The following is a 20,000-nucleotide window of genomic DNA, read 5'->3' on the forward strand; positions in this document are numbered from 1 at the left end:
ATATTTTTGTTCAGCATATTAATCACAACTTCAAAACAAGTGTCCCTGACTGCTTCCCAAATAACACCCTATTCCCTACATACCTTTGAGCAGAGTGGTGTATGCCGGCCCAAACCCAGACCTCTCTTTCATCAACACTCCATGCAAAAGGAGAATTCAGCCTCCTCTGTGTTGCTCTCCACATCTCCCATTCTGTCCCACATCTGTGAAGCAGTAGGTTCTGTTGTGATAACAACCTGTATGTCCGATATTTGATTGGAGGTTAACTTTACTGTAATGCTATTGGTCAACAACAATACACTGTCTTTTTTTCAAGGGGCTTTACTTTTTCTGTCTTCCCCCAATAGCTATGGGCCATGGCATAAGCCATGGTTTCTTTGTCTCTCTCACTCCTGCTCTGATCATGCCTATAATAATACCTTTTAATGCTTGTTAATGCTTTGTAATTTAAGGGTTATGCATTTTATAATGTTTAGTTCATTTTACAATGATATTACATATATTTGCCTTTGATAGACAACTCTCAGACCTTTCTTGGTAGTTTATTCCTGTAACTCCACTGTAGTCTCTTGCATATTGCTAAATCATCTTTATGGAGTCAGATAAACATTTTAATAGGCTAGTTGCATAGTCTTAACACGGATCGCATGCGAGGTATATATAATATACTGTACATTACAGTAAATGATAAATGTTACCTCACTACAATGGGCCCTGGTCAAAAGTAGTGCACTATATAAGGAATACTGTAGGGTGCCATTTGCTCCCAACAATCTGTTTTAGGCCTGATAGGACTTCTCACTCCAGCCACTTGAGAGAAGCTCAAAGAGCCCAATATTCCTCTAATCTGTCCTCTCTAACTATAGAAACCCATTAGTAGGAGTGTCAGCTGAGCCCGCTCTAATGCCACTCTCCCCTGCTCAGGGCTATGGTATTTTATGTTCTGGTGTTTACTTGTTTAATTGCCTCAGAAGTACTCTGGCTCTCTTTCCTCTGTAGAGTGCTTTTATTTTCTCAGATTTTATCAGCTGGTGGTCTGTCAGCCTTCATTATGTTTCTCTGAGTAACTTTTCACTTTTTCCAGGACTATGTTTTATTTTAAAGCTCACTTTTCACACCAACTCTTCTCTCTCCTATAGTACGGTGTGTCCCTGTGTCACAGTGTGTTTGCCGAACCTTAAGAACCCCTCCAAACAAAGAACCCCTCCTTGTCTCTCATTAATTCATCAGAACACCCTTGGCCTCCCTATAGTTACCCCAATCATCCACCATGTTAAATCCCTCTGTACCCCCGTTCAGTTAGCCCTGCTTAGCTACACAGCTACACAGCTAGCACCCTTTACCTCCCAGTAATTATTCCCCCTGCACCATGGAAACCTCCAATCAACCACTTCCCCTCACTTCCTCCATCCATCAAAGACCTCGTTGCCCCCTACATAGTCAAATTCCCTTCTATGTCCTCCCCTCCCACCTGCCCTGTAGCTTCACCCCTTCTCCCACCATTCCCTGGTGTCAAAACCCCCTCTGAAGCCCCCTATAGCCTCCAATCTCCAACCATGAAATTGCTCACTTTTCTATCTTCTCTACAATTCCGTCTTCTACTCGGTTATTGGAAGTTGTTCTGTGTGGGAGAGAGAGAAAAAATAGTTGATTGCCTCTGAGACCCAGTGGTGATTGTCCCTGACCCCAACAATCAGATTTTTAAGAGGAGATAGCCTAGCAGTTCAGAAGCAGCTGTGAGAGAGGGAAGAGAGAGAGAGGGAAGAGAGAGAGAGAGAGACCTGCGAGGATTGAATGGATTACACATTGTCCAATAAAGCGGAGAGACCCAGCAAGGTGAGAGCGAAAGAGAGAGTAGGGAGGACGAGAAATGAAGAGGGAGAGAGATTTAACAGGCTGCAGCCTCTCTCCCTTTAGGCCAAGACATTTTAATCATTTAGCAGACGCCCTTATCCAGAGCGGCTTACAGTTAGTGCATTCATCTTAAAATAGCTAGGTGGGACAACCAGATATTACAGTCATAGTAAGTATGTTTTATAGTAAGTATGTTTTTCCTCAATAAAGTAGCTATCAGAAAAGTCAGAGCTGGTGGGGGTCTAGAGGGGGTCTTGACAGGGTCTAGAGGGGGTTTAGAGAGGGTCTGGTGGGGAACTAGAGGGGGTCTGGTGGGGGTCTATAGGGGGTCTGGTGGGGGTCTATAGGGGGTCTGCTGGGGGTCTAGAGGGGGTTTAGAGAGGGTCTGGTGGGGAACTAGAGGGGGTCTGGTGGGGGGTCTATAGGGGGTCTGGTGGGGGTCTATAGCTGGGGGTCTGCTGGGGGGTCTAGAGGGGGTTTAGAGAGGGTCTGGTGGGGAACTAGAGGGGGTCTGGTGGGGGGTCTATAGGGGGGTCTGGTGGGGGGTCTATAGGGGGTCTGGTGGGGGTCTAGAGGGGGTTTAGGAGGGTCTGGTGGCTAGGGGGGTCTGGTGGGGGGTTATAGGGGGTCTGCTGGGGGAACTAGAGGGGGTCTGGTGGGGGTCTGGTGGTGGACTGGTGGTGGCAGTAGCCCTGGAAGCATGTTAAATCTAAACAAATGCAGCTGATCCTTTATCACTGTGCTGCTAACTGTCACAGCTATCAAAGCTGCTTAGATACAGAGCTATTGGACCGTCTGGGAGAGATACAGAGGGAGGGAGGAAAGACTGATACAGAGGGAAAGAGGGGGAGTAGTGGAGGGAGGATGAGATGGAGGGAACAGGTGAAAGAGGAGGGAGTAACTCAATCACATGATAAGAGCCATTTGTTTTCTGGAGATCATTCAGATGGTGGCGACGTCCCCCCCTCCTCCCACCGTGTGTTAGTGTGTGTGTGTGTGTGTGTGTGTGTGTGTGTGTGTGTGTGTGTGTGTGTGTGTGTGTGTGTGTGTGTGTGTGCAGGGCGGAGTAATGGAAGTCAGTGCTCCTAGTCATTAATCACAGACACACACACACACACAACATCCTCCCACTGCACAACTCACAGGAGAGAGCCTCATATGTCTGTGTGCCAAAAGGCAAGCCAGTCTTTTTAATTAAACCAATGACCAGCCAGCCAACAGCCCCAATTACACTCAGCAGTCACATCTACAATACATCCCCCTCCTCCCTATGTCCTAATATACACTACATGGCCAGAAGTATGTGGACACCTGCTTGTCGAACATCTCATTCCAATATCATGGGCATTAATATGGAGTTGGTCCCCCCTTTGCTGCTATAGCAGCTTCCACTCTTCTGGGAAGGCTTCCACTAGATGTTGGAACATTGCTGCAGGGAATTTTTTATTTTATTCATTTTATTTATGAATTTTTTAGGGGGTAGATCAGCTTTAATATTGCAGATAGATTGTAACTTAAATCAATGTAATTGTCTGCTTCACTTCCAATCCCCAAAATGTTTTTTTTCGCAAATATATACACTACCGGTCAAAAGTTTTAGAACACCTACTCATTCAAGGGTTTTTCTTCATTTTTACTATTTTCTACATTTTAGAATAATAGTGAAGACATCAAAACTATGAAATAACATATATGGAATCATGTAGTAACCAAACAAATCAAAATATATTTTATATTTGAGATTCTTCAAATAGCCGCCCTTTGCCTTGATGACAGCTTTGCACACTCTTGGCATTCTCTCAACCAGCTTCACCTGGAATGCTTTTCCAACAGTCTTGAAGGAGTTCCCACATATGCTGAGCACTTGTTGGCTGCTTTTCCTTCACTCTGCGGTCCGACTCATCCCAAACTATCTCAATTTGGTTGAAGTCGGGGGATTGTGGAGGCCAGGTCATCTGATGCAGCACTCCATCACTCTCCTTCTTGGTAATATAGCCCTTACACAGCCTGGAGGTGTGGCTATTTGAAGAATCTCAAATCTCAAATATATTTTGATTTGTTTAACACTTGTTTGGTTACTACATGATTCCATATGTGTTATTTCATAGTTTTGATGTAGAAATCAATGTTGAACAATGTAGAAATGTAGAAAATACTAAATGTAGAAAATACTAAACAAATAAAGAAAAACCCTTGAATGAGTAGGTGTTCTACAACTTTTGACCTCTAGTGTATATACACATATACATACATACATATTGACACTGTCAATTTTACATTCATTCTATTTTGTTTGTTTTTACTCCTGAACTTCCTCTGCCCTCAACCTCTCCAATCATTTTCATGATGTCCATCCGATTTGCCTCTACATGTCATATCCCCCAAACTGTGCTCTTTCACAAAAGTATACTTATTATGGACACAGTATGTTTTACATTAGTTATTTTGTTGTTATTAGTTGTTATTAGTCCCAACCTTCAGCTCCATTCAACCATCTATCTCTTAACACCATTGCTGCAGGGACTTGCTTCCATTCAGCCACAAGAGCATTAGTGAGATCGGGCACTGATGTTGGGCGATTAGGCATGGCTCGCAGTCGGCGTTCCAATTCATCCCAAAGGTGTTCGATGGGGTTGAGATCAGGGCTCTGTGCAGGCCAGTCAAGTTCTTCCACACCAATCTTGACAAACCATTTCTGTATGGACATCGCTTTGTGCACGGGGGCATTGTCATGCTGAAACAGGAAAGGGCCTTCCCCAAACTGTTGCCATAAAGTTGGAAGCACAGAATCGTCTAGAATGTCATTGTATACTGTAGCGTTAAGATTTCCCTTCACTGGAACTAAGGGGCCCTAGCCCGAACCATGAAAAACAGCCCCAGACCATGATTCATGTAGTGGGTTCGATCCCTGGGACCACCCATACGTAAAAATGTATGCACACATGACTGTAAGTCGCTTTGGATAAAAGCGTCTGCTAAATGGCATATTATATTATTATTCATCCTCCACCAAACTTTACAGTTGGCACAATGCATTGGGGCAGGTGGCGTTCTCCTGGCATCCACCAAACACAGATTCTCTTAATTACGGGCCATTCTACTGCCAATGTTTGTCTATGGAGATTGCCAGGCTGTGTGCCTGATTTTATACACCTGTCAGCAATGGGTGTGGCTTAAATAGCCGAATCCACTAATTTGAAAGGGGTGTCCACATACTTTTGGCCATGTAGTGTATCATATACAGTCATTTACTCTCCTGCCTCACACAGTCACACACGCACGCAGTCACACACACACACGGACGAAGTCACACACACACACGCAGTCACACACACACACAAACGCAGTCAGGGCAGTATGCAGTGGAGATGTTCCACTGAAGACATTTGTCTTTTGTACAACATAGGTCTTGTTAATTAAAGATAGACTAACCCATCACAACCAAGAACAATGGAATCACCTACCTGTTTTCCATTACTCTTTAATGCTATGTTTGGGTCAAGAGTTAATTGTGGCGGGGAATTTGTGTCTATGAGTGATCCCACTGCACCTAAAGCTTAATTAAAACTCAAGGGGTACAAAGTCAAAAACTTTTCAAAGATACTTTGTCAACGTCAATACGATGTCACTGAACTCCTCTGAACACTTTCCTCCCTCTCTTCTGTCAGCACTCCGAGCTACAACTATGCCCCGAACCCGGACAAGCACTGGATCATGCGTTACACTGGCGCCATGAAGCCCATCCACATGGAGTTCACCAACATGCTACAGAGGAAGAGGCTGCAGACCCTGCTCTCTGTGGACGACAGCGTGCAGAAGGTGAGCCTAGCGCACCCCCTGCCTGCAGAATCCCTGTATGGCTCCTGTAAGGCTCAGTTGGTAGAGCATGGTGCTTGCAACACCAGGGTAGTGGGTTCGATTCCCGGGGCCACCCTTACGTAAAATGTATATGTGCATGACTGTAAGTTGAGACCATCAGTATGTTCCATTGTCCTGGTAGAGACCATCAGTATGTTCCATTGCCCTAGTAGAGACCATCAGTACCTTTCTATTACCCTAGCAGAGACCATCAGTATGTTCCATTGCCCTAGTAGAGACCATCAGTATGTCCCATTGCCCTAGTAGAGACCATCAGTATATTCCATTGTCCTGGTAGAGACCATCAGTATGTTCCATTGCCCTTGTAGAGACCATCAGTATGTTCCATTACCCTAGTAGAGACCATCAGTATGTTCCATTACCCTAGTAGAGACCATCAGTATGTTCCATTGCCCTAGTAGAGACCATCAGTATGTTCCATTACCCTAGTAGAGACCATCAGTATGTTCCATTGTCCTGGTAGAGACCATCAGTATGTTCCATTGCCCTTGTAGAGACCATCAGTATGTTCCATTACCCTAGTAGAGACCATCAGTATGTTCCATTGTCCTGGTAGAGACCATCAGTATGTTCCATTGTCCTGGTAGAGACCATCAGTATGTTCCATTGTCCTGGTAGAGACCATCAGTATGTTCCATTTCCCTTGTAGAGACCATCAGTATGTTCCATTGCCCTAGTAGAGACCATCAGTATGTTCCATTGTCCTGGTAGAGACCATCAGTATGTTCCATTGTCCTGGTAGAGACCATCAGTATGTTCCATTGTCCTGGTAGAGACCATCAGTATGTTCCATTGCCCTAGTAGAGACCATCAGTATGTTCCATTGTCCTGGTAGAGACCATCAGTATGTTCCATTGTCCTGGTAGAAACCATCAGTATGTTCCATTGCCCTAGTAGAGACCATCAGTATGTTCCATTGTCCTGGTAGAGACCATCAGTATGTTCTATTGTCCTGGTAGAGACCATCAGTATGTTCCATTGCCCTAGTAGAGACCATCAGTATGTTCCATTGCCCTAGTAGAGACCATCAGTACCTTTCCATTGCCCTAGCAGAGACCATCAGTATGTTCCATTGCCCTAGCAGAGACATTCAGTACGTTCCATTGCCCTAGTAGAGACCATCAGTATGTTCCATTGCCCTATCAGAGACCATCAATATGTTCCATTGCCCTAGCAGAGACCATCAGTATGTTCCATTGCCCTAGCAGAGACCATCAGTATGTTCCATTGCCCTAGCAGAGACCATCAGTATGTTCCATTGCCCTAGCAGAGACCATCAGTATGTTCCATTGCCCTAGCAGAGACATTCAGTACGTTCCATTGTTTATTGCTATCTGTCTATCTGTCCTTTGTTCTAGGTATATAACATGCTGGCTGAGACTGGAGAGCTGGACAACACTTACATCATCTACACAGCTGACCATGGCTACCACATCGGTCAGTTTGGCCTGGTCAAGGGCAAGTCCATGCCCTACGAGTTTGACATCCGAGTACCCTTCTACATCCGAGGGCCCAACGTGGAGGCAGGAGCCAGGTAAGGTGTTGTTTCATCGTATGGTTGTTTTATCTTTACACAGAAGGGTCCTATCCTGTGGATGACTTAACCCCTGTGGGACTGATCCATTTGGATCCTTTTGCGTCCTCGAAATCCTCTGTATACAGTGGGGAGAACAAGTATTTGATACACTGCCGATTTTGCAGGTTTTCTTACTTACAAAGCATGTAGAGGTCTGTAATTTTTTATCATAGGTACACTTCAACTGTGAGAGACGGAATCTAAAACAAAAATCCAGAAAATCACATTGTATGATTTTTAAGTAATTAATTTGCATTTTATTGCATGACATAAGTATTTGATCACCTACTAACCAGTAAGAATTCCGGCTCTCACAGACCTGTTCGTTTTTCTTCAAGAAGCCCTCCTGTTCTCCACTCATTACCTGTATTAACTGCACCTGTTTGAACTTGTTACCTGTATAAAAGACACCTGTCCACACACTCAATTAAACAGACTCCAACCTCTCCACAATGGCCAAGACCAGAGAGCTGTGTAAGGACATCAGGGATAAAATTGTAGACCTGCACAAGGCTGGGATGGGCTACAGGACAATAGGCGAGCAGCTTGGTGAGAAGGCAACAACTGTTGGCGCAATTATTAGAAAATGGAAGAAGTTCAAGATGACGGTCAATCACCCTCGGTCTGGGGCTCCATGCAAGATCTCACCTCGTGGGGCATCAATGATCATGAGGAAGGTGAGGGATCAGCCCAGAACTACACGGCAGGACCTGGTCAATGACCTGAAGAGAGCTGGGACCACAGTCTCAAAGAAAACCATTAGTAACACACTACGCCGTCATGGATTAAAATCCTGCAGCGCATGCAAGGTCCCCCTGCTCAAGCCAGCGCATGTCCAGGCCCGTCTGAAGTTTGCCAATGACCATCTGGATGATCCAGAGGAGGAATGGGAGAAGGTCATGTGGTCTGATGAGACAAAAATAGAGCTTTTTGGTCTAAACTCAACTCGCCGTGTTTGGAGGAAGAAGAAGGATGAGTACAACCCCAAGAACACCATCCCAACCGTGAAGCATGGAGGTGGAAACATCATTCTTTGGGGATGCTTTTCTGCAAAGGGGACAGGACGACTGCACCGTATTGAGGGGAGGATGGATGGGGCCATGTATCGCGAGATCTTGGCCAACAACCTCCTTCTCTCAGTAAGAGCATTGAAGATGGGTCGTTGCTGGGTCTTCCAGCATGACAACGACCCGAAACACACAGCCAGGGCAACTAAGGAGTGGCTCCGTAAGAAGCATCTCAAGGTCCTGGAGTGGCCTAGCCAGTCTCCAGACCTGAACCCAATAGAACATCTTTGGAGGGAGCTGAAAGTCCGTATTGCCCAGCGACAGCCCCGAAACCTGAAGGATCTGGAGAAGGTCTGTATGGAGGAGTGGGCCAAAATCCCTGCTGCAGTGTGTGCAAACCTGGTCAAGACCTACAGGAAACATATGATCTCTGTAATTGCAAACAAAGGTTTCTGTACCAAATATTAAGTTCTGCTTTTCTGATGTATCAAATACTTATGTCATGCAATAGAATGCAAATTAATAACTTAAAAATCATACAATGTGATTTTCAGGATTTTTGTTTTAGATTCCGTTTTAGATTCCGTCTCTCACAGTTGAAGTGTACCTATGATAAAAATGACAGACCTCTACATGCTTTGTAAGTAGGAAAACCTGCAAAATTATCAAATACTTGTTCTCCCCACTGTATGTGGTGGAGCGAAAACTCAGTGATACTGATTATGTTATCAAAACGCCAGACCGTAGACGCCCATTTCGCGTATCTCACATTAACATGATTAAAGCCTATCATGTTAGAGTTGGTATTGAATCCCCCATTACCAGTGAAAATCGTGTTGTATCCTCTGTTGCTTCTGTGAGCATGGTTACTCACCCAGGAGTCAGCATAAATGATGAGGACGGTTTGGTGATGCGAAATACTCCTGAGCAGTGTGCTCATTTATGTAATTTGAGAGAGAGAGAGAGAGAGAGAGAGAGAGAAAGAGAGAGAGAGAGAGAGAGAGAGAGAGAGAGAGAGAGAGAGAGAGAGAGAGAGAGAGAGAAATAGACATGTCTATTTCAATAGAAGAACAGTAACATCTGCCTGATCTCAGAGGGATTGACTTTGTTTTGGTCTCATTTGTTTCTCCTGACCCAGTCCTGATCAGTCCTGATCTGGCTCAGTGTTAAGTCCTCTAGCTCCAGGGGACAGATCACTCAGACCCTCCATATCCCTCTTTGCTCCAGCTCTGTGTCATCACTCCTCAGCCAGTTTCATCACCCCACCTCAACCTGGACCCATCTCTTCCCAATCCTCTGGCTCTCCTTCCTCTCCCATTTCCTCTTCTCTCCTCCCCTTCCTCCCTCCCAAGGGTTTGGATTGAATAACATTACTGTTGTTAACCACTTCCTTGGTGTGTCTCTGCACTCTGTTCCCTGGAAAAGCAGACTACGACAGTGAAAGCCATTTCACGGGGAGATCATGAGATTGTGAAAAACGACTGACTTAACAACAAGGGGAAGAAGATTAAAATCCTTAAGAATCTATTGACTCATCAATCTAAGAAACATAATAAAAAAATCCCCATCAAAATCCGTCAGTTTAAACTACAGATATTTTTTGCATGGGCTGTGTCTCAATCCATCTCATCCACCTATGTCAGCCTTCCGCATCTGCGGTGGAAGTTGACCGAGCTAGAGCGGTGTTTGTCAGACCATGAGAAAATCGTTCTTCTCACAAAAACATCTGTAGCGTCCAAACGGTTTGGCCTACAAACTACACTCTATGGACAGGGGAGACTCACGAACACGATGGTGTTTTGCTCTACGACCCCCACGGCTGTCACAGGACTCGTCTGAAGGTAACCCATACAAACGAATGGAAGTATGGACGTAGTTTTGTTTCAACAGAAATAAGGGGTGAAATATGTGTTAGCTTAGTAGGGAGGAGGGAATAGAGTGAGTGAAAGGAGGGAGCCTAAGATGGGGGATATACTTTTGTAGTGAAGGAGGGATGGTGAAGGGAATCAGGTGTATGGTTGATATGACTGGACAAATGGCCTACAGAGCCTAAGGGTTGAATACCTCCCTTGTTCCCCTCTCTCTGTCCTGAAGGTCCTCATCTTCTCTTCTGTCTGGACTCTAGATCTCTGGAGCAGTCATTTGTCAGCTTCACATGATAATGATCTGTCACCTGCCCCCTCTACTCTCTCTCTCTCTCTCTCTCTCTCTCTCTCTCTCTCTCTCTCTCTCTCTCTCTCTCTCTCTCTCTCTCTCTCTCTCTCTCTCTCTCTCTCTCTCTCTCTCTCTGTCTCTCTCTGTCTCTCTCTCTCACTCTCTCTGTCTCTCTCTCTCTCTCACTCTCTCTCTCTCTCTCTCTCTCTCATCTCTCTCTCTCGCTCTCTCTCTCTCTCTCTCTCTCTCTCTCTCTCTCTCTCTCTCTCTCTCTCTCGTTTTCTCTCTCCATCGCTCTCTGTTTCTCAGTCTCTCCATCTCTCACTCTCCCTCTCTCTCTCCATCATGCTCTCTCTCTCTCTCTCTCTCTCTCTCTCTCTCTCTCTCTCTCTCTCTCTCTCTCTCGCTCTCTCTCTCTCTCTCCCTGTTTCTCGGTCTCTCCATCTCTCGCTCTCTCTCTCTCTCCATCCCACTCTCTCTCATCAGCTGACGTTAACCAACCAGATACCATCTGACCGTGCTCCGTAATAACCTTGTCCCCTTATCTCTCCCTGCGTCTCCATAGCAACCCTCACATGGTGCTAAACATTGACCTGGCGCCCACCATCCTGGACATCGCTGGCATGGACGTCCCGCCGGACATGGACGGCAAGTCCATCCTCAAACTGCTGGACATAGAGAGGCCAGTCAACAGGTATGGAGCAAAAAGGGAAACATCCTGTCCATAACTATTTTATACTCATACAGTATGATATGTGTATTCTGTATGTTGGCAGGCAATACAGTGGCTTGCGAAAGTGTTCACCCCCCTTGGCATTTTTCCTATTTTGTTGCCTTACAACCTGGAATTAAAATAGATTTTTGGGGGGGGTTGTATCATTGGAATTACACAACATGCCTACCACTTTGAAGATGCAAAATAGTTTTTATCGTGAAACAAACAAGAAATAAGACAAAAAAAACTGAAAACTTGAGCGTTGATAACTATTCACATTCATTGGTCTCTTTGTTGTCTCTCTGATTAATGCCCTCCTTGCCTGGTCCGTGAGTTTTGGTAGGTGGCCCTCTCTTGGCAGGTTTGTTGTGGTGCCATATTCTTTAAATTTTTTAAATAATGGATTTAATGGTGCTCCGTGGGATGTTCAAGGTTTCGGATATTTTTTTATAACCCAACCCTGATATGTACAACTTTGTCCCTGACCTGTTTGGAGAGCTCCTTGGTCTACATGGTGCCGCTTGCTTGGTGGTGCCCCTTGCTTAGTGGTGTTGCAGACTCTGGAGCCTTTCAGAACAGGTGTATATATATACAGTGAGGGAAAAAAGTATTTGGTCCCCTGCTGATTTTATACGTTTGCCCACTGACAAAGACATGATCAGTCTATAATTTTAATGGTAGGTTTATTTGAACAGTGAGAGACAGAATAACAACAAAAAAATCCAGAAAAACGCATGTCAAAAATTTTATAAATTGATTTGCATTTTAATGAGGGAAATAAGTATTTGACCCCTCTGCAAAAAATTACTTAGTACTTGGTGGCAAAACCCTTGTTGGCAATCACAGAGGTCAGACGTTTCTTGTAGTTGGCCACCAGGTTTGCACACATCTCAGGAGAGATTGTGTTCCACTCCTCTTTGCAGATCTTCTCCAAGTCATTAAGGTTTCGAAGCTGACGTTTGGCAACTCGAACCTTCAGCTCCCTCCACAGATTTTCTATGGGATTATGGTCTGGAGACTGGCTAGGCCACTCCAGGACCTTAATGTGCTTCTTCTTGAGCCACTCCTTTGTTGCCTTGGCCGTGTGTTTTGGGTCATCGTCATGCTGGAATACCTATCCACGACCCATTTTCAATGCCCTGGCTGAGGGAAGGAGGTTCTCACCCAAGATTTGACGGTACATGGCCCCGTCCATCGTCCCTTTGATGCGGTGAAGTTGTCCTGTCCCCTTAGCAGAAAAAACACCCCCAAAGCATAATGTTTCCACCTCCATGTTTGACGGTGGGGATGGTGTTCTTGGGGTCATAGGCAGCATTCCTCCTCCTCCAAACACGGCGAGTTAAGTTGATGCCAAAGAGCTCGATTTTGGTCTCATCTGACCACAACACTTTCACCCAGTTCTCCTCTGAATCATTCAGATGTTCATTGGCAAACTTCAGACGGGCCTGTATATGTGCTTTCTTGAGCAGGGGGAACTTGCGGGCGCTGCAGGATTTCAGTCCTTCACGGCGTAGTGTGTTACCAATTGTTTTCTTGGTGACTATGGTTGAGATCATTGACAAGATCCTCCCGTGTAGTTCTGGGCTGATTCCTCACCATTCTCATGATCATTGCAACTCCACGAGGTGAGATCTTGCATGGAGATTGACAGTTATTTTGTGTTTCTTCCATTTGCGAATAATCGCACCAACTTTTGTCACCTTCTCACCAAGCTGCTTGGCCATGGTCTTGTAGCCCATTCCAGCCTTGTATAGGTCTACAATCTTGTCCCTGACATCCTTGGAGAGCTCTTTGGTCTTGGCCATGGTGGAGAGTTTGGAATCTGATTGATTGATTGCTTCTGTGTACAGGTGTCTTTTATACAGGTAACAAGCTGAGATTAGGAGCACTCCCTTTAAGAGTGTGCTCCTAATCTCAGCTCATTACCTGTATAAAAGACACCTGGGAGCCAGAAATCTTTCTGATTGAGAGGGGGTCAAATACTTATTTCCCTAATTAAAATGCTAATCAATTTATAACATTTTTGACATGAGTTTTTCTGGATTTTTTTGTTGTTATTCTGTCTCTCACTGTTCAAATAAACATACAATTAAAATTATAGACTGATCATTTCTTTGTCAGTGGGCAAACGTACAAAATCAGCAGGGGATCAAATACTATATACTGAGATCATGTGACACTTAGATTGCACACAGGTGAACTTTATTTAACTAATTATGTGACTTCTGAAGATAACTGGTTGCACCAGATCTTTTTTAGGGGCTTCATAGCAAAGGGGGTGAATACATATGCACGCACCTCTTTACCGTTATTTTTGTTTTTTTCATTTCACTTCACCAATTTGGACTATTTTGTGTTTGTCCATTACATGAAATCCAAATAAAAATCCATTTAAATTACAGGTTGTAATGCAACAAAATCGGAAAAACGCCAAGGGGGATGAATACATTTGCAAGGCACTGTAGATCACTGACAGAAGTAGCTGTATATCCTCTAGGTCCCTTAAATTCAACTCTGGACCTGGAAGCCAGTTCCACTGCTTTTTTCATTGTTCCCCTCTAATCAGGCACTGATTTAGGACAACAGGTGGGTGCAAGAAATTATCAGGTAGAACAGAAAACCATGCAGGCTCCGGACCTCGTAGGGTAAGATTTGAATACCCCTGCTCTAGGTGACTGTCACGCCCTGGCTCTGGGGACACTGTTATGTTGAGCCAGGGTGTGTAGATCTATGTTCCCTATTTCTATGTTGGCCTGAGTGACTCCCAATCAGAGGCAACGAGTGTCAGCTGTTTGCTGGTTGTCTCTGATTGGGAGCCATATTTAAACTGTCGGTTTTTCCTTTGTTTTTGTGGGTTCTTGTTTCAAGTTGGTTGAGTTTTACCGTGAACTGTCACGTTACCGTCTTTGTTGTTTTGATCGTGTTTTCGCTCAATAAAGAGTATGTTTGCCTGCAACGCTGCGCCTTGGTCCTCATCTATTCCCTACGACGATCGTGACAGAAGAACCCACCACAACTGGACCAAGCAGCGAGTCGAGGAGCCATCATCAGGGAAATCCCTAGCAGATCTCCGTGGCAGCCTCGACTGGGTCAAGCCGAGTGAAGAGCGGAGAGAGTGGACTTGGGAACAATGGATTAAGAGTCTCGACTGGGCCAAGCCAAGTGAAGAGCAGAAAGGTTGGACTTTGAAGCAGTGGGGTGAGAGTCTGGCGAGAACTAGGGAGGCCTGGTCCACGGGGAGGAGAGAACCCCAGAAAATTTTTAGGGGGGGGCTCACGACGTGGACGACGGGGCAGCAGGAGGCCGCGATGGAGCAGTCCAGCGGGTGTGCAGAGGAGGCCGCCAGGTTAAGGGGGCCACTGGTCACAGAGGAGAGGGAAAGTGTGGAGGCACGGCGAGAGGTACTGGGGTGTGTTACCAGTCCGGTCCGGCCCGTTCCTGATCCCTGCGTAGGGCCAGTGGTGTGTGTCCCCAGTACGGTCCGGCCTGTTCCTGTTCCTCGCATCGAGCCTGTGGTGCGTGTCGTCAGCCCGGCCCGGCCTGTTCCGGCTCCCCGCACCAAACCTATGGTGCGTGTCGCCAGCCCGGCCCGGCCTGTTCCTGCTCCCCGCACCAAGCCTATGGTGCGCGTCGCCAGCCCGGTCCGGCCTGTTCCTGCTCCCCGCACCAAGTCTGTGGTGCGTTTCGTCAGCCCTGTCCGGCCCGTTCCTGCTCTCCGCATCAAGTCTGTGGTGCGCGTCGCCAGCCCAGTCCGGCCCATTCCTGCTCCACGCACCAAGCCAGGGGTGCGTATCGTCAGCCCGGTCCGGCCAGTTGCTACTCCACGCACCAAGCCAGGGGTGCGCATCGTCAGCCCGGTCCGGTCCATTCCTGCTCCACGCACTAGCCAGGGGTGTGTATCGTCAGCCCGGTCCGGCCAGTTGCTACTCCACGCACCAAGCCAGGGGTGCGCATCGTCAGCCCGGTCCGGTCCGTTCCTGTTCCACGCACCAAGCCAGGGGTGCGTGTCGACAGTCCGGCTCCGGCCAGCGGGGCCAGACCGGACCAGGGGTACTTTGGGGGGTTGGAGAGGAAGTGGGGATCGGGCCCAGAGCCGGATCCGCCGCCAAGGCGGAGTGCCCACCCGGTCCCTCCCCTGTGGTATTTAGTTGGCTCGGTCGGAGTCCGCGCCTTTAGGGGGGGGTACTGTCACGCCCTGGCTCTGGGGACACTGTTATGTTGAGCCAGGGTGTGTAGATCTATGTTCCCTATTTCTATGTTGGCCTGAGTGACTCCCAATCAGAGGCAACGAGTGTCAGCTGTTTGCTGGTTGTCTCTGATTGGGAGCCATATTTAAACTGTCGGTTTTTCCTTTGTTTTTGTGGGTTCTTGTTTCAAGTTGGTTGAGTTTTACCGTGAACTGTCACGTTACCATCTTTGTTGTTTTGATCGTGTTTTCGCTCAATAAAGAGTATGTTTGCCTGCAACGCTGCGCCTTGGTCCTCATCTATTCCCTACGACGATCGTGACAGTGATTCTATTGAATATGAGTTGTACATTGGCACAGGCCACTGACAGGTTTGAGTTCCCTCAGGGTTCCTGCTCTACTCTGGCAAAATCACTGCAAAAGAGCCCAATCTAACACCTGGGTTTGACCAATGAGTTTTCCTCAAAACTGTGGCACCGCACCGATTTTTGGACCTGGCTCGGCCTTCCAGGTTACCATGGCATCCGTTGAGTTCACATCCACATCCCAGCGACACCTCTTCCTCCTGCCCAGCCTGGATATTGCTTTCGTTAACGAAAAAAAAGAAAGATATTAAAAAAATACCTTCTCCATCCCTCGAAGACATGTCAACGGGGAACTGAGGTAATAACTCCAGGAGCTGGCCTGCCTGCCAATGCCACTGAGTGAAGGAAGAGCTTTCACCACAGGAGAATGAAAGTGGGGATGGAGGGGGGTAAATGTGTGTGGTGTGTTGGGGGATTCTCTTCTCTTTCCCAGCCCTGCAGCTGTAATCAGAGAGAGATGGCTGTGAAATTGTTTCGCAGGCAGGGGAGGCTAGCTGGCTGGCATGATGTGGGGGTGTGGGGAAGAGAGGAGGTCAAGGGATGGGGTGGGATGGAGGAGAGCAGAGCTGTGCTGGGAAAAGGAGAGAGGGAGAGAGAAAGGTTGAGGGTGGAGGAGAGAGGGAGCAGCGTTGTGGGCCGATGGATCAATAACTCAGATCTGAGCACCAGGCCAGGAGAAGGTCAGAGCACTCAGGGAAGAGACCAATTTATTCCACTTTATTTTCTTCTACGTTCGATCACTTTCCTTTTTCCTGTCCTCAACCAAAAGAACACCTGAAGTGTGCTATCGATTGTTTTCCTCTCAGACTGACCCATGGCTGTTTTTTAATCTCCCTCCCAACATTTTATCATCACTGGAGGCTGTTGCCCTATGGAGTGTAGGAATTATTATTTCCTCAAGCGTTACATGGTGTTCTGACTGTCACACCTAGTCAATGAAGGAGATGGCTGATGGATCTGTCTTTATCGCTCCTGATTGTCAGGTTCCAGGTGAACAAGAAGGGGAAGGTGTGGAGAGATTCGTTCCTGGTGGAAAGAGGGTGAGTCACAGGAGATCATCTCACTGTTTCTTTGGGTTTAAAATATACACTGCTCAAAAAAATAAAGGGAACACTAAAATAACACATCCTAGATCTGAATGAATGAAATAATCTTATTAAATACTTTTTTCTTTACATAGTTGAATGTGCTGACAACAAAATCACACAAAAATTATCAATGGAAATCAAATGTATCAACCCATGGAGGTCTGGATTTGGAGTCACCCTCAAAATTAAAGTGGAAAACCACACTACAGGCTGATCCAACTTTGATGTAATGTCCTTAAAACAAGTCAAAATGTGGCTCAGTAGTGTGTGTGGCCTCCAGGTGCCTGTATGACCTCCCTACAATGCCTGGGCATGCTCCTGATGAGGTGGCGGATGGTCTCCTGAGGGATCTCCTCTCAGACCTGGACTAAAGCATCCGCCAACTCCTGGACAGTCTGTGGTGCAACGTGGCGTTGGTGGATGGAGCGAGACATGATGTCCCAGATGTGCTCAATTGGATTCAGGTCTGGGGAACGGGCGGGCCAGTCCATGCCTTCCTCTTGCAGGAACTGCTGACACACTCCAGCCACATGAGGTCTAGCATTGTCTTGCATTAGGAGGAACCCAGGGCCAACCGCACCATAATATGGTCTCACAAGGGGTCTGAGGATCTCATCTCGGTACCTAATGGCAGTCAGGCTACCTCTGGCGAGCACATGGAGGGCTGTGCGGCCCCCCAAAGAAATGCCACCCCACACCATGACTGACACACCGCCAAACCGGTCATGCTGGAGGATGTTGCAGGCAGCATAACATTCTCCACTGCGTCTCCAGACTCTGTCACGTCTGTCACATGTGCTCAGTGTGAACCTGCTTTCATCTGTGAAGAGCACAGGGCGCCAGTGGCGAATTTGCCAATCTTGGTGTTCTCTGGCAAATGCCAAACGTCCTGCACGGTGTTGGGCTGTAAGCACAACCCCCACCTGTGGACGTCGGGCCCTCATACCACCCTCATGGAGTCTGTTTCTGACCGTTTGAGCAGACACATGCACATTTGTGGCCTGCTGGAGGTCATTTTGCAGGGCTCTGGCAGTGCTCCTCCTGCTCCTCCTTGCACAAAGGCGGAGGTAGCAGTCCTGCTGCTGGGTTGTTGCCCTCCTACGGCCTCCTCTACGTCTCCTGATGTACTGGCCTGTCTCCTGGTAGCGCCTCCATGCTCTGGACACTACGCTGACAGACACAGCAAACCTTCTTGCCACAGCTCGCATTGAGTCATCCTGGATGAGCTGCACTACCTGAGCCACTTGTGTGGGTTGTAGACTCCGTCTCATGCTACCACTAGAGTGAAAGCACCGCCAGCATTCAAAAGTGACCAAAACATCAGCCAGGAAGCATAGGAACTGAGAAGTGGTCTGTGGTCACCGCCCGCAAAACCAGTCCTTTATTGGGGGTGTCTTGCTAATTGCCTATAATTTCCACCTGTTGTCTATTCCATTTGCACAACAGCATGTGAAATGTATTGTCAATCAGTGTTGCTTCCTAAGTGGACAGTTTGATTTCACAGAAGTGTGATTGACTTGAAGTTACATTGTGTTGTTTAAGTGTTCCCTTTATTTTTTTGAGCAGTGTATTTTAAAGGTATTTTCTGACTTTTTTGAAGAGAGGTTGTGTCAATGACAGTGGGGAAAGATAGAAAGAGGTTTGTCAAAGGTCAGCAGGCCGGATTTGAACCTATGCCGACGCCTTAGACACAGTACGTGTGGCGAAGGCTGTGGCATCACCGCTAGACCAGCCACGCCACTCATCCTTTACATAACGATACCGCAGTCTATTTTTAATTACATTTACATTTACATTTTAGTCATTTAGCAGACGCTCTTATCCAGAGCGACTTACAGGAGCAATTAGGGTTAAGTGCCTTGCTCAAGGGCACATTAACGTCATTTAGCAGACGCTCTTAGCCAGAGCGACTCACAAATTGGTGCGTTCACCCTATAGCCAGTGGGATAACCACTTTACAATTTGGGGGGGGTTAGAAGGATTACTTTATCCTATCCCAGGTATTCCTTAAAGAGGTGGGGTTTCAAATGTCTCCGGAAGGTGGTGAGTGACTCCGCTGTCCTGGCGTCGTGAGGGAGCTTGTTCCACCATTGGGGTGGAACAAGTCATCTGGTTGCATTCATTGCCCATTAAGTTCCACCATTGCCCATTAAGTCATCTGGTTGCATTCATCTGAGTGTGTGGTAGGATATGAAGTAGGGAGGTCTCAATGCTCAATGCCTCATTATTTCATGTCTTTCTTGCCTTAATATTACCCTACAGATACTTGATATCAAACCATATCTGGCAATGCAACCTCTGCTAATGTCATTAGCTGCATCATGTAAGTGATAATGCCTGAGAAGATATGGTTTATGGGATATATTGTCACTGCTAATCAGCATCCAGGACCCTAACATCCTGGTGTATAGTTCCATAACTGCGTGTGTGTATGTTCACAGGAAGTTGCTTCACATGCGTGATGCGCCTTCGGGGAAGGAGGTGGCCCAGGAGGAGAACTTCCTGCCTAAGTACCAGCGGGTCAAGGACCTGTGTCAGAGAGCAGAGTACCAGACACCCTGCCAGCAGCTGGGACAGGTAGGCAGCCAGGAAGACACAAACACAAGCACACACACACACACACATACATACGCACACACACACAAGACACACATACACATACACAAGCAAGCATGCACACACACACATTACAGTCATACTTCAATTAACAATCAAATACACACAGATGCACACAATTAGATGAATGTTCGCACAGAAGCAAATGTACAAGCCTAACACTCAAGACTGGAGATACTTACAACACTTGACACTTGATTAGTCACTTCTTCATCCGTCTCTCATCTTTGCATCTCACCTCTATAAAAAAAAGAGTAATCCCCCCGTCCTAAGTTGAATGCACCAATTTGTAAGTCGCTCTGGATAAGAGCGTCTGCTAAATGACTTAAATGTAAATTTATAAGTAAGTGGCAGTAAATTGGTGTGTCTGAGAATCTACTTAAAAAGGCTCTGTACCCTCTTGATCATCTGCTGTTATAAAGAGGAGGAGAGGAGAGGAGAGGAGAGGAGAGGAGAGGAGAGGAGAGGAGAGGAGAGGAGAGGAGGAGAGGAGAGGAGAGGAGAGGAGAGGAGAGGAGAGGAGGCTGAGTATTCCCTGTAGGTTGGTTTCTCACAGTGGA

General features: G+C 46.7%; 1 protein-coding gene across 7 annotated transcripts in view; it reads left to right on the forward strand.

Moving 5' to 3' along the window:
* LOC121546045 (extracellular sulfatase Sulf-2-like) overlaps positions 1-20,000 on the forward strand; it is a 205,518-nt gene that overhangs the window by 173,554 nt on the left and 11,964 nt on the right. For all 7 annotated transcript variants that reach the window (XM_045209487.1, XM_045209488.1, XM_045209490.1 and 4 more), the window contains 5 exons: positions 5,523-5,673; positions 7,092-7,267; positions 11,036-11,164; positions 16,720-16,776; positions 19,266-19,401. In XM_045209487.1, coding sequence (XP_045065422.1) covers positions 5,523-5,673; positions 7,092-7,267; positions 11,036-11,164; positions 16,720-16,776; positions 19,266-19,401 — 649 coding nt within the window. The remainder of the gene's footprint in view (positions 1-5,522; positions 5,674-7,091; positions 7,268-11,035; positions 11,165-16,719; positions 16,777-19,265; positions 19,402-20,000) is intronic.

This window comes from Coregonus clupeaformis, chromosome 30 (genome assembly GCF_020615455.1).
Source record: "Coregonus clupeaformis isolate EN_2021a chromosome 30, ASM2061545v1, whole genome shotgun sequence".
Taxonomy (NCBI): Eukaryota; Metazoa; Chordata; class Actinopteri; order Salmoniformes; family Salmonidae; genus Coregonus; species Coregonus clupeaformis.